The sequence below is a fragment of the Carassius auratus genome, chromosome 28 (assembly GCF_003368295.1).
Source record: "Carassius auratus strain Wakin chromosome 28, ASM336829v1, whole genome shotgun sequence".
NCBI classification, from domain to species: Eukaryota; Metazoa; Chordata; class Actinopteri; order Cypriniformes; family Cyprinidae; genus Carassius; species Carassius auratus.
Window position 1 is genome coordinate 17938340 of NC_039270.1, and position 14598 is coordinate 17952937.

The 14598-nt window shown below is 36.4% G+C and overlaps 1 protein-coding gene and 1 long non-coding RNA gene across 2 annotated transcripts; both read left to right on the forward strand.

The window, feature by feature from the left end:
* The first annotated feature begins 854 nt into the window (after positions 1-854).
* On the forward strand, positions 855-14342 carry LOC113047066 (gastrula zinc finger protein XlCGF57.1-like). The gene is made up of 3 exons (XM_026208319.1): positions 855-947; positions 1245-1401; positions 12346-14342. The coding sequence occupies exons 2-3, from the start codon at positions 1296-1298 to the stop codon at positions 14256-14258; spliced, it is 2019 nt and encodes a 672-aa protein (XP_026064104.1). The 5' UTR covers positions 855-947; positions 1245-1295; the 3' UTR covers positions 14259-14342.
* On the forward strand, positions 6424-9523 carry LOC113047088 (uncharacterized). The gene is made up of 3 exons (XR_003276202.1): positions 6424-7493; positions 8449-8569; positions 8789-9523. It is a non-coding gene; the product is annotated as an uncharacterized LOC113047088 (long non-coding RNA).
* Positions 14343-14598: the final 256 nt, after the last annotated feature.

Sequence of the window (14598 nt, forward strand, 5' to 3'; positions counted from 1 at the left end):
TTTGTTTTTACAACCGAACTGATAGCTATATCATTGGCCTTACAATGGATAGAAGAAAAGCAGCCTAACTGTACTGTAATATGTACAGACTCATTATCAGCTCTGCAAAGTTTAGAAAGTGGAACATCTTTAGCAAGACAAGATATTTTAAATGAAACTTTACAGAAGTGATATAGCACAAAGCACTTAGGAGTAAAGGTGAGTTTTTTGTGGGTACCAGCCCATGTCGGAGTTAAGGGGAATGAGAAAGTTGACTGGCAAAAGAGTCATTGAATGATCCTGAGATCAATATAAGAGTACAGATGAGTAAAGCTAAAATTAAAGGGCTGATTGGGACTGAAGTGAAAAAGATGTGGCAGAGGATATGGGACAATGAAATAAGAGGAAGACATCTGTATAGTATACAAAGAAATGTGGGGGTGGAAAGAACAACTGTTAATAACAGGAAAAGGGATGTGCTAATGACAAGATTACATATTGGGCATACAACAATAAATCAAAGTTTATATAAAATAGGTAAACATGAAACTGATAATTGCGGAAAATGTGGATATACAGAAACAGTAAATCATATATTACTAGAATGTAAAGCATACAATAGAGAAAGACTTGAATTAGTCCAGCCACTAAATAGGGGTGTAAGAAATTATTCACTTAAGGAAATATTAGGAGAAGGACCAAATTATATAATACACAAGAAATTATTTAAGTTTTTTTAAAGGATACAGAACTGGTAAAAAAGATATAAATTATTAATAATTTGTGTTTTTTTTTTTTTTTTTTTTTTTGCACCAAGCATATCCAACCAAGTAGTGCTCCATACTCCAATCCAATAGGTGGCGGACAATGCACCTTTAGTTGGTTTGCCAACCGCCATTAAAACAACAGAAGAAGAAGACGACGAAGCAGAAGAAGGATCTCGCGTCGCGCCTCGGCTTTCTTCTGAGGTGAGAAGCGGTTGATACTAAACACATTTCATACAGTTACAGATTTCACTCGTTAAAGGCGTTCTTTACGGGGTCGTTCGTGTGGTGCACTGCTAAATGTGTGAGTGTGTGCTGACCGGAATATTCGTGTAGCAGCGGTGTGAGGAACACTGTTACATTCAGTCAGACTTCTGTGTTCGTGTGTGTGTCTCTTGATCGAGAGAGTGATCTGTGAGGAGAAGTAATGCTGTCTAAGTGCCGTGTAATGCGCGACATGTGAGTTCACACAGGTGTAAATTATTTTTCTGCCTCTGACAGGTGTGTATCCCTCGGTGTGTGTGTGCTTCTCAGTCTCTGACTGATGAATGAATGAACGCTGGAGTGTTTTCATCTCCTGAAGATCACACAGAGATCATGAATGAAGCAGAAGCAGAGTCCTGCAGGATCAAGCAGGAGGTCATCGAAGAAAAGATAGGTTTGTGTTTGTGTTTCCTCAAACAGTTCATTAGATGTGTGTGAAACACAGTTAAACTGAAGGAGTGAGGAGTCAGATTATATGATATAATGCAATATAATGATATAATAAGACGCTTTCGACGCCGTCGCAAAAGACACCGTACAAGCACATAATAATATTAATGTTGTTTTTAATGACCCGCACAGTGCTCACTGTTCTAATCTAATGCACTGTACGCCAGATGTTTCGAAACAATCTACCGGGATGCAAAAACTCTTAACTCAAACATTTTCCAGAACAGGATCAAATTGAGTACTGGTCATAATACTCTGATAAAAATGTTTGATGTGAGCAGCAGTGTGTGTTTTGCTGCAGCAGCGCCGATGGAAGTAGTGATGTGTCGTTCTTGAACGATTCGTTCATTTAGAATTTTTAATGAGTCGTTCAGTCGCGCATGCGCAGTACAGGTTCTGTTCTTTTTTCTTTCTTTTTTTATTGTCAAATACAGTTGTCACTGTTTGTCAGATCATATCTTCATAATGAATACAAAAAAAAAGTAAAAATATAAATAAATAAAAATACATAACTGCCAGTAGATAAATACATATATAACAAATGAAACAAACATAATTAACAACAAAAGTGCATCGCCAGAGTATAAAACATTAGATATCAGTTAAATTATATAGTTAAACCAGATAAGTATTTCATACATTTTGATGCTGATTTACCCTCTACTCCAGAAATACATTCTATATAATTTAAGTCAATTTTAATAAAAAAATTAATAAAACCTTTTATGGGAAGAGCTATATGAAGAACTATAGAATAAATGGTGTAGCGTTTCTGTTTCCATAAAGCCAAAACTGCATTTTTCGTCTACAGTAGGGATGAATTTACAGATAATTTTGTTACAGTGGTAATAATGGTGAAGAATTTTAAATGATATTTCTTTCACTTTGTTGGTAATTAAACATTTATGTGGGTTATTCCATGCCTTATTCCAATTAATATTTTCACACAAGGGGACCATTTGTGTCTGGAGGCAGGGATAGATTTTGCACATAAAAGGTTTTTTATTACTTTGTTGTTAAATTTTCTGTCTAGAAACGATAGACCATTTATTGAAACACTGCTGAAGAAAGATTTATTAAATTGATCCAAAACTGTCTCATTTCTAAGTAGGGTGATGATCCCTTGGGTTATAGCTTTGGTTACAATATCAAATTATTTTCTTGGGGGCTGGAAATTAAATTTACAGGTGAAGTCGTCATAAGTAAAAATTTGATTTGAGTTATTTAATAATTGGGATACCAGTAGAATATCATGTTTAAACCAGTTATCTATAAAGAGAGTCTTGTTTCTATATACGATATTCATGTTGTTCGATATAAAACATTTGTGAGGGGAGAAATTGTGTTTGTATAGAAGAGACCAACAAGTTAGAGCCTGTTTATGGAAGTTGGTTAGTTTTACTGGCATTCTGTTGATGGAGTATGGGGATTGAAGCAAGAATGTTATTTTACCAAGTTTTTCAAAAATAAAGTTTGGCACAATATTCCATAAACTGTTTGGATATTTCAAAAATCTTTTAATCCAATTTATTTTTAATATCTCATTGAAGAGCGAGAAGTCAATTACCGATAAACCTCCCTCTTCAAGTCTAATAAGGTATAATTATCTTCTTGGCTCAAATGCTCTTTCGGTAAGTTTGTTGATATTGTTGATTAGGGTGTGTCACATTATTTATTTTTTTCGTTTGCCAACATCTTACCAGGTTCCTCTAATTTTATATTTGAGAAGTTCCCACGATGTCCCAAAATTATTCCCTTTTCTAGCAGCCTCCCACTGTTCTGAGATAAGTTGTTCCATTTTCATTTTTAGCTCTTCATGAAATAGTAAATAATTATTTAATTTCCAGTAACCGCTAGCAAATCTCCCTCTTTGTTCCTTGCTAACCTGAATAGCTAAAGAAGTGGCCTCATGGTCTGTTAGAACAGCCGAAGAAGCAGTGCATGACTCAATGGAAGGCTCTAAATCAGCCGAAATCAACCAAAAATCTATCCTGGATTGTAATTTGTGGTTATTATTGCTCCAAGTGTATGTTTTCAACAACGTATTTTTTTTCCTCCATATATCAATTAGATCCTGCATATTTGTAAAGTCAATTAACTTTTTTGAATTTGGAGGACGTTTTGGTGGGTACCTGTCTAATTGGTTATCCATAACCATATTAAAATCACCGCCCAAAATTACTGCTGAGTGGTTGGATCCGTGAGTCAACCAAATGTCCTCTTCCCCATTGACTCTTCCATAACTTTTCGTCCTCTTTACATGAATGAGTTTCTTGGATGAAAATAATATCAGCATTGTAGTCCTTACCAAAAATAAAGATGGCTTTTCTTTTAACAATGTTTTGTAGTCCTCTGGCATTTAAAGAAAGTAATTTCATCAACCGTTAAAGAACAATTCTCTTTATGACAGAAAAAACAACCTGAGCAATAACAGCTTCGGTCTCTTTAAAGTGAGGTTGGAACATTTAAAGTAAATACAGAGTGCTTCTGTTCTTTCCAAATTACTAACTGGGTTAATATAAAATATAAATATTATATTACAAAACCCTGAGAGAGGATGGAAATTAACCATATATGCAGATATAGCCATCCACCATAGGTAGCCTATAAGAGACATTAACGTAACCTGAACCGAATTTTCTTACCCTCTAAAGTAGCAACAGACAGAGAGGGTAAGAGATCAAAGTTTTCAACAAATTCTTAGTGTGGTTCAGCAGGAAACAATTGAAAGGATCTCCACATCCTCAATGAAGGCACAGGTTCCTACGAAAAAAGCTGGCTTTCCTTGTTTCCTCGCTTCTTCAATGCAGGGCCACAGCCTATTTTGTTTTTGTTCTGACATAATGTGGTGTAAAAATTTCACCGACAACAATAATGTAGTTCCAACGTAGTTAAAAGCCAAGTTGGGAGCCAAAAAGACCGTTATTAAGCAAGCCGCTCTGTGGTTGCGACTGAGCACTGCTCCGCCATTACCGGAAGTCCCCAAAAATGCCCAGGTTCTGTTCTGCTAGTAGTAATTCACCTGTGTCAGTCTGAGCCGGAAAGAGAAATGATTAGTTCATCTTTCGGGTTGTTCGTTCTTTTGTCCCATGACGTGACAGCGTTGGCTAGAGTAATTACTTAATTTACAACCTTCCTTACAAATGGGTCCATAGTATTTATTATTATTTTTATTTTTTATTATAATTATTATTTACTCTTAAAGTTATGTGATGCATTTCTGGTTTCAAATTGTTGCTTTTAATTTCTGTCATGATACTTTTCCATAACACTGAATGTGGTAATAAAGAGTTGGTTATGCTTTAAATTTTGCCCATATGATGGCGAAATCACTTTTGTTTGTTTGTTTTTGTTTTTTTACAGTAGATTCTAGTCTTCAAAAATGACCTTGTTGTATGATTTATGTCTTTTGAGTTCACCCTTCAGATTAGACTACAGAACTGTAGTGTTACTGGTTTAGGATTCAAAATGTTATTTGCTTTTAATTTATGTCATTATGTCCTTTTTGAGCAATCATCTTATACATATATTAGACCAATTTGTCAAGTCTGCCTAGGAAAAGCCATTTTAATTTAATTAATTTTATTTACATTTTTAAAAATGAAAAAACTAGGCTATAAATACTTTATATTGTAGGCTTGTATTATTATATAGCCTAGTGTTTATTTGATAGACATTCAAAAATAATAAATATTTTATTTATAGCAATTTACAGCATTTTATTTATTTATAAAATAACACACCACAGATCCTGAAGAAACAGTAACAAAAACACAGTGACAGAAATAGCGTATGGGTCTGTCACGCGATTAAGAAACAAGTCAAACCCGACTCAAAGACCTGAAAGATGAACTAATCAATTCTCTTTCCGGCTCAGACTAGTGTTGGGCGATATGGTCAATATCTTTCAAATCGTCATATCAGCCCGTGAGATCGACGAAACACAATATTATTGTGCATGGGTGGAGCAAGAGAGACTCTTTGTTCTTGTAGTAGCATGACTATTTGGTGTTTTAAACTGCACAGGTGCGCGAGAGAGAGAGCCTATGGAAATCAATGGTGAAAATCAATAGTAGATTTGAAGTCCACCATTTTAACACTAATATAGGACATAAACAAACACGTTAAATATAAAGTATTCAAAACAAGTAAGTTGATATAATTGGAGTAAAGTTTAATTGAACTGATGCATCAGTCATACATCGCTCCGGACCGTGCGCCTCATGACGAGACAGACGCACCGCCACAGAAACAAGAATGAGATGCTTTCTAAAATAACTCTGACATTAACTCAGTTAGTGAGGGCTCTTTAAAATACTGCACATATATAGGATGTTCACATTACTTGTTAAAGTTTGATGAAATACATTATATCTGCAGACGATGTATGTCTGTTTGTGGATGGAGACTTTGTAACGGCCAAAACTCTGTATTTTGCATGCATCACATTATAGTGGGGTGTTCATGAATATAATAACAAGGCGACAGAGCGAACTTATCATGCATAGTGATTCTCAAGTCCTTCTACGTCATCACCACATAGTGTGTGTTATAAGTGATCAGTCTTTAAGAGAAGGACTACGTGAGAACCACTATGGATGATAAGTTCGCTCTGTCGCCTTGTTATTATTTCGTCTTATTTGTAACTCCAAGAAAGAGTTAATCTCTCATGTTTGAGAAGAGCAAGTTGTCGTGTACCAGCTATTAACTGTGTGGGACACCAACTCCTCGTTTTCTGTCTCTTTCATTTCATGGATTTAACGAGTCATCAGAGTCAAAGTGGACCACTTCAGCGACTACAGGCTCTAATCCTCCTGCGTTCGCTGTGTGTGTTTGTGTGTGTGTGTGTGTATAAAATGTGGTGCTGAAGTGAAATAGCTGGGCAGTTTGATAGCCGAATTATAATGAGCCACCTAATAAAAATAAAAATAGTAGTTATTATAATTTAATACATTAATAGGAGATTGAGCCTAATATCGTCTTGATTATCGACAGAGAAATCTGCTTATGTCTATCTCTGACGATCGTCGATACACGATACTATCATCTATCGGCACAACCCTAGCTCGGACTGCTTTGGTTTAGTGCAGAGCCATGCTCTTGTTTAGCGTATGGGTCTGTCACATGATTAAGGAAGGACTTGAACCCGAAGACTTGTTAGACAAGAGGTTAGGTGAGCTTATTACAGACTGAAGACACAGGTAAAGAATGAATTAATCTTTTCTGTATCTTATAGAATTTTAGTTTTTTATTGTTTGTAGTGTGATCAACGTCTGCATAAGTACTAGATATGCTGGGTAAGTAACACGTAACATTGTTATTATATTTTGCTAAAATTAATGAAATGTCTCGAAAATAGATTTGTTAATTTTACTGAACGAGACTCAAAAGTCAGTCGGTAAAATGATCCCTAAAAATGATCACTAGATGGAAGCAGTTCACTGATTGCGCAGCACAGTCACAAGCGTCACAGTTATGTCGGCGATCATTTTATTTCTAATCCAATAGTGTTATTGGAAAATATTGCAATTGTGTTTTAAAATACAACAATGAGCACCACAAAACCATTTAAGAAGCATTCACTTCGATGGGTAAACAGTCAACAAAGTAAATGACCTCAGACGGACGGCGCGCTCACTTTATTTTATCAAATGATCTTAGTCACATTTATTCATTTTATAAGTTGGATGGAAACCCGGCTATTATCTGCATCAAACCATGCTTCCGATGTTCTGGGATGCTCCTGGACAGCGGTGTCTCCGAGAAAAATTTAGCTGTTCATCTAAAAAATGTTTGTACACAGTAAAACACTTAGGGTTGTTTTTTTTAACCTAACCGTTGGGTTACACATAATGGGTCAATGTGTTTGGTTATCTTAAAATTTGTTGGGTCATTTTTGTTCGTCGTTGGGTTATTTTTAGTTATAACCCAACTGTTGGGTTAAATATGTTTCCCGCTTCACTCCTGTTCAAATTTTAACGGTCCAGTCAGAGACTCAGGCGTGGACATCAGTGGCAGCCTGCATGATTATGAAGGGTAAGTAACTGTTAATATAATCGTATGATGTATATAACTGTTATAACATTAAGTAATGTCTGATACATTAATTATTATTTTTTAGTCCGTTTGTTTCCCCCAAAGCATCAGATCGATTGTAAATGAATGCTATTCCTGTTTGTTCGCCAGCATTAATGCATTAAAAGATTAGCTGCAGAACTTTTTAGACGAGTTTTACTTATTTTATACTTCAATTTTCTGTTATAAAAGATAAAAACCCAGACGAAAGAAAAGAGTGCAGTCGTGAGGCAATCTGCTTTTTCAGCGAAAATTTATAACAGTGCCCTAAATTTACATAACGTTACACCTACAACCAACCTTCAAGAGGGGAGCGTAAAACAATAGCAATATTCATCTTAGCGCACCAGCACTAATTAATTGTACAGTAAAAGTGTTTTTATGGTTTATTCATATTGAATATTACGCATCTATCAGAATACCCTGTAATTACAGCAGTTTCTCTTTTGAAGCTAGATTGATTGACATGTTTTTTTTTAAATCTGTTGTATTAAATGTGTTTATACTTTGCAACAATATAATTTCTGCATGTTAATTTAAACATTTCAAGGTAAGTAACCTATTTAAATTAATGATACATAAGTTTTAAATTTTACTTATACCTATGACTTCCAAAAATTATGAAAAAGGACAAATGAGGTGAATTAAGTGTATTGTTGCATTCCATCCAACAAAGCTTCCTTTCATTTACAGTGTACTTTTGTCCCTCCTACAAGTCCAAATCAGTTAAAGGGTAAAGGGTGGTAAAATTGACTCCCATTAACTGCAAATATTGCCACAAATTTTCTGGAGGGAATGAAAACTGGTTTGGTCTGTCTCTTAGTGCAAATGATAGTAGTTCCCCACAAAGACTGTAAAAATGTAAGCTTAGTTTTTTTTTTTACTTGTGCTTTCTCTGTACTTTTGTCATTTAAAGGCATTTCGTGCAGACATTCTCTTTAAAACCCTTTCTGCCATCTGCACCATACCACACTAATGGAAAAATAGTGTGCGCATAATACACGGAAATGAAGCGGTTTTTCATTGACATTCAACCTGTAAGTAAAAGAAACAATTAAAATTACAGTGCCCTGTGTGATCGAATCACCTTTATTTTGTATAAGCCACACGTTGAACAAAAGAAATTCTTGTGTGAATTATCACAATTCGCTATAACTTTTAACTCATTCGTATTCACTAATTTGTAAAGTGAGTGTATCAATGAAATATCATCACAATGCATGTTAACTGAACTTTTTTTTTAAAATTCTTTTAAGGTTGGCACTAATTAGTGCTGTACATGAATCACGAGACAAGCCAGAATCCACATGTCCTGGTGCTTGGTGACAAGGAAAACTCCAAGTTTTTATTATTTTAAACGGGAGGCGATGGAACAGGAGATGATACTACAAGCAGTCGATCTGTGTTTCAAACATTTCTTTGTATATGACATCTACTACCTAAAGCCCTCTGCTCCCATTTGAGAGTTTTTGTAACACACAGTGTTTAATAGTTCCTTCTTCACACTGTCTCCTCCTTAAAAACTTTGTGTTTATTAATCAGTGAAAAACTTTTATTTTATTGATCATCAATAGGTCTAGCAGCTAGTATATATATTTTTATTATTATATGTTGTGTTCATTTTATTTGAAAGTCGTAACATTCACCTACTGGAGCAGTGGGCAGCTATAGATCCAGTGAGAGCAACTGGGGGTTCAGTGCCTTGCTCAAGGGCACTTCAGCCATGAGTATTGAGGGTGGAAGAGAGTGCTGTTCATTAACTCCCCACCACCTACAACTTCTGCCAGCACAGAGACTCAAACCTGCGACTTTTGGGTTACAGGTCCAACTCTAACCGTTAGGCCACAGCTATGAACTGTATTTGTGCGTTTTGATATGAACATGAATTGACACATTTGTACATCTAGAAAATGTCAGTTGTATTTTTACACATCCTTGTACATTTAAATAAAATATTTTAAAATATATTTGTAAATGTGTTATTTGCATATTAAAATTAAATTGCACCGTCCTAGCTGATGGTGTTTGCTCTATATGCTTACTGTTCTAAACACTGTTTTCATGTACTTGGTCAATAATTGATTGATTAAACTCTTCTGTACTGGAGCATCAGGGCAAATACAAACCCGATTCCATAAAAGTTGGGACACTGTACAAATTGTGAATAAAAACATTTGAAGTTTCAAATGTCAATATTTTATTCAGAATACAACATAGATGATATATCAAATGTTTAAACTAAGAAAATGCATCATTTTTATGGGGAAATAAGATAACACATCTTAAAAATGTTGGGACAAGGCCGTGTTTACCACTTGGCATCCCCCCTTCTTTTTTATAACAGTCTGCAAACGTCTGGGGACTGAGGAGACAAGTTGCTCAAGTTTAGGAAGAGGAATATTGTCCCATTCTTGTCTAATACAGGCTTATAGTTGCTCAACTGTCTTAGGTCTTCTTTGTCACATCTTCCTCTTTATGATGCACCAAATGTTTTCTATGGGTGAAAGATCTGGACTGCAGGCTGGCAATTTCAGTACCCGGATCCTTCTTCTACGCAGCCTTGATGTTGTAATTGATGCAGTATGTGGTCTGGCATTGTTATGTTAGAAAATGCAGGCGTCTGAACTGAGTGCTGATAACAACTTGAGTTGTCCTTGTCCTCTTTAGTCCAGATGACATGGCTTCCTAGTTTTCCAAAAAGAACTTCAAATTTTGATTCGTCTGACCACAGAACAGTTTTCCACTTTGCCACAGTCCATTTTAAATGAGCCTTGGCCCAGAGAAAACATCTGCGCATCTGGATCAAGTTTAGATATGGCTTATTTTTGGACCAATAGAGTTTTAGCCAGCAATGGCGAATGGCCAGCATTCCTGAGCCCATGATATGATTACCATTACAGTAGCATTCCTGTATGTGATGCAGTGCTAAGGGCCTGAAGATCACAGGCATCCAGTATGGTTTTCCGGCCTTGACCCTTACACACAGAGACTTTGGATGATATTATGCACTGTAGATGATACCTTCAAACTCTTTTCAATTTTTCTCTGAGAAACTCCTTTCTGATATTGCTCCACTATTTTTTGTCGCAGTATTGGGGGAATGGGCTAGGTGCACAAGATGGCGCCGGTGAGCTTCAGCGACGCGAGTGTGTGCGTACTTATTTCCGGTCTTGCGACGCTCGCATTGACTGTAAGGGAAACTTACATACGAAACTTGGCTAGATGTATATAATTAAAGATTTTCAAATTTAACAGCCGATAGTGGTATATCAAAAACATGGGGAAACATCCTCCCTATATTTTGCGTACCTCTGTGTGGAAATTCATCAAGATACAACGCGGAGATTGCTTTATTCTTCTGTTGATTATGCGGATCAGCGTCAGTTCAGGTCCACAGGGATTTCTTTTTTCAAACACAAACCTCTCAAATATGCAATACTTTTCATTTTCGAAGAGCTGGTTTTGTTCTGTTATGTAAGAGAAATGTTTCTGACTGTCAAACAAGACGCACAGAGATTTCTGATAAAGTGTTTTATTAACTTTATTTGATATAATTTATAACTAACTGTACAATTAAACGTAATATAATTATGGTAGGTTTGCCTTAAATAAAAGATCGCTGTTTGCATTCATGTGTGTTTTTATCTGTTTATTTGTTTTGTGAAAGATCTGCAGCATAAATCATTATCTGTCTACGAGTAGCCATTGTTATTGTTTTGCATTAATTATCAGATTAAACAGATATTAAAATTAGTCACGTATTTTTTACTGTGTAAAATAATCTTGTGAAAATAACGATGAAACAGACTGATGTATGTGTACAATTGATAAATGGATACTTCTGAAGATAAATCGCAGCCCACGTCTCACGAGGTAAATATTTAATATAAAAAATAATAATAACAATGCAAACATCTTCGAGAAATAAGTAATTTGTACATTTACATATTTGGTAAGATAAAATACATTATATAGCTGTGTATACACACCATGAGTTCAACTTTCATTTCGTGAACAGTAGTGAACATTAGTGTATTTAATTCATTCACCGGACCGAAACATACAGGTTTCAAATCCACTGGCTCAGTTAACATTTGTAGTATAGTGATAATAGCAGTGTATATCTTATTTGCATATGAAGTGATATTATAAATCCAGTAAACATATAGAAGGTAATATTTGGACTTCTCTGGTTCTCTGCACTGACTTTAAGCACAACCGGAAATACCTACGCACACACTCGCAAGACCGGAAATCCAAGATGGCGGAGATATGCAACTAGCCCATTGGTGATCCTCTGCCCGTCTTGACTTCTGAGAGACCCTGCCACTCTGAGAGGCTCTTTTTATACCCAATCATGTTGCCAATTGACCTAATAAGTTGCAAATTGGTCCTCCAGCTGTTCCTTAATATGTACATTTAACTTTTGCGACCTCTTATTGCTATCTGTCCCAACTTTTTTGTAATGTGTAGCTCTCATGATATCCAAAATGAGCCTATATTTGGCATAACATTTCAAAATGTCTCCCTTTCAACATTTGATATGTTATCTATATTCTATTGTAAAATTTATGAGATTTGTAAATTATTCCATTCCTTTTTTTACAATTTGTAGTGTCCCAACATTTTTGGAATTGGGTTTGTAATGTTATTAAAAATAATAATCCAATGATCGGCATACAGCGTTCAAATGAATCCATCAAAATGATCATACTTCTTGCTAATGTGTCAGTGTTCCCATTTTCCCTTTATATTTGGTCTTCTTGCCATTTTGTATGATTTAATGAAAATTATTATATTTTATTTCATTTAGACCTGATGGAAGGGATCAAGGAGATAGAAGAAGTGATTGAAGCAAAGAAGAAACATCATGACATCGAAACTGATGAAACATCCTTGAGTCCCTCGTGGGAAACAAGACCCAAAATATGCTTAATTTGCCCTCAGTGTGGAGAGATTTTCACATCCGAAGAAAGTCTTAATCTTCACATAAAATGTAAAAGTGGAATGAAGCCGTACGCATGTGATCTCTGCGAGAAGACTTTCAGTCAAAAAGCAAACCTTGCCACACACAAGAAAATCCACACTGACGAGAAGCCACACGCATGTGATCTCTGCGAGAAGACTTTCAGTCAAAAAGCATACCTTGCCAGACACAAGAAAATCCACACTGACGAGAAGCCACACGCATGTGATCTCTGCGAGAAGACTTTCAGTCAAAAAGCAAACCTTGCCAGACACAAGAAAATCCACACTGGAGAGAAGCCACACGCATGTGATCACTGTGGGAAGACTTTCAGTAAAAAAGCAAACCTTGCCAGTCACAAGAAAATCCACACTGGAGAGAAGCCACACACATGTCATCACTGTGGGAAGAAGTTCAGAATTAAAGAAAACCTGAATATTCACATGAAAATCCACACTGGAGAGATGCCGTACATGTGTGATCAGTGCGGGGGGAAATTCAGACAAAAAGGAAACCTCAATATACACATGAGAATCCACGCTGGAGAGAGTAAAACCACTGAAGATAAACCGCACACATGCAGTCAGTGTGGCAAGAGATTCAGAGAAAAACACAGACTCAATCAACACATGAAAATCCACACTGACGAGAAGCCACACACATGTCATCACTGTGGGAAGAAGTTCAGAAATACAGGAAACCTGAATATTCACATGAAAATCCACACTGGAGAGAAGTCATTCATGTGTGATCAGTGCGGGAGGAAGTTCATACATAGAGGAAACCTCAATGCACACATGAGAATCCACGCTGGAGAGAGTTTAGATAAACCGCACACATGCAGTCAGTGTGGAAAGAGATTCAGACAAAAACACCTCCTCGATCAACACAGGAGAAACCACACTGAAGAGAACCCACACACATGTGATCTCTGTGGGAAGAAGTTCAGAAATACAGGAAACCTGAATGATCACATGAAAATCCACACTGGAGAGAAGCCACACACATGTCATCACTGTGGGAAGAAGTTCAGAAATACAGGAAACCTGAATATTCACATGAAAATCCACACCGGAGAGATGCCGTACACGTGTGATCAGTGCGGGAGGAAGTTCAGACATAAAGGAAACCTCAATATACACATGAGAATCCACGCTGGAGAGGGTGAAGATAAACCGCACACATGCAGTCAGTGTGGAAAGAGATTCGGACAAAAACACCGCCTTCATCAACACATGAGAATCCACACTGGAGAGAAACCGCACTCGTGTGATCACTGCGGGAAGAAGTTCACACGAAAACAGCTACTTAATGATCATATAAAGATCCACACAGGAGAAAACCTGCACACCTGTGAACAGTGCGGGAAGAGTTTCAGAATCTTAAGTGTTTTCAAATTACATCTGCTCCATCATTCTAGAGACAGGATCTATAACTGTGACCAGTGCAGTAAAAGGTTTTTTAGGCCAGATAACCTGAGGCACCACATGAAAACACATTCAGAGGAGAGGCCTTACGTGTGTTATTTGTGTGCAAAGAGCTTTAAATATATGGATTGTTTAAAAAAACACCTGAAAAGACACAGCGGTGTGAAGGATCATACTTGCTCTGAGTGCGGAAAGACTTTCTTTACACTTTCTGCACTGAAACAGCACCAGACCGTTCACACCGGAGAAAAACCTTACCAGTGTTCACACTGTGACAAGAGATTCAGTATTTTAGGAAACCTGAAAAGACATGAGAGTGTTCACACTAGCTAGAAGCCCTATCACTGCTAGTCCTGTGAAGAGTTTCATCTGATTATCTTCTCTACTCAGTCATACGAATAAAACATATTCAGATCTTGTGCTCTCAGGAGTCTTTGTAGCAACCTGTGTGTAGGCCTGTCATGATAACAAATTTTGCTGAACGATAAATTGTCCAAGAAATGATTGCGATAAACGATAATATCGTCATTCTAAGACTAGTTTCAACTAATATAATGATAATGGCATAAAAATGCAGGTACACCTTTTCAAAGATCAATAAACCTTTATCTTATGGCTGTTTCAGAGGGGGAAATACCAACATGTTGACTTTGTGTGGCTTAAAATTAATTAA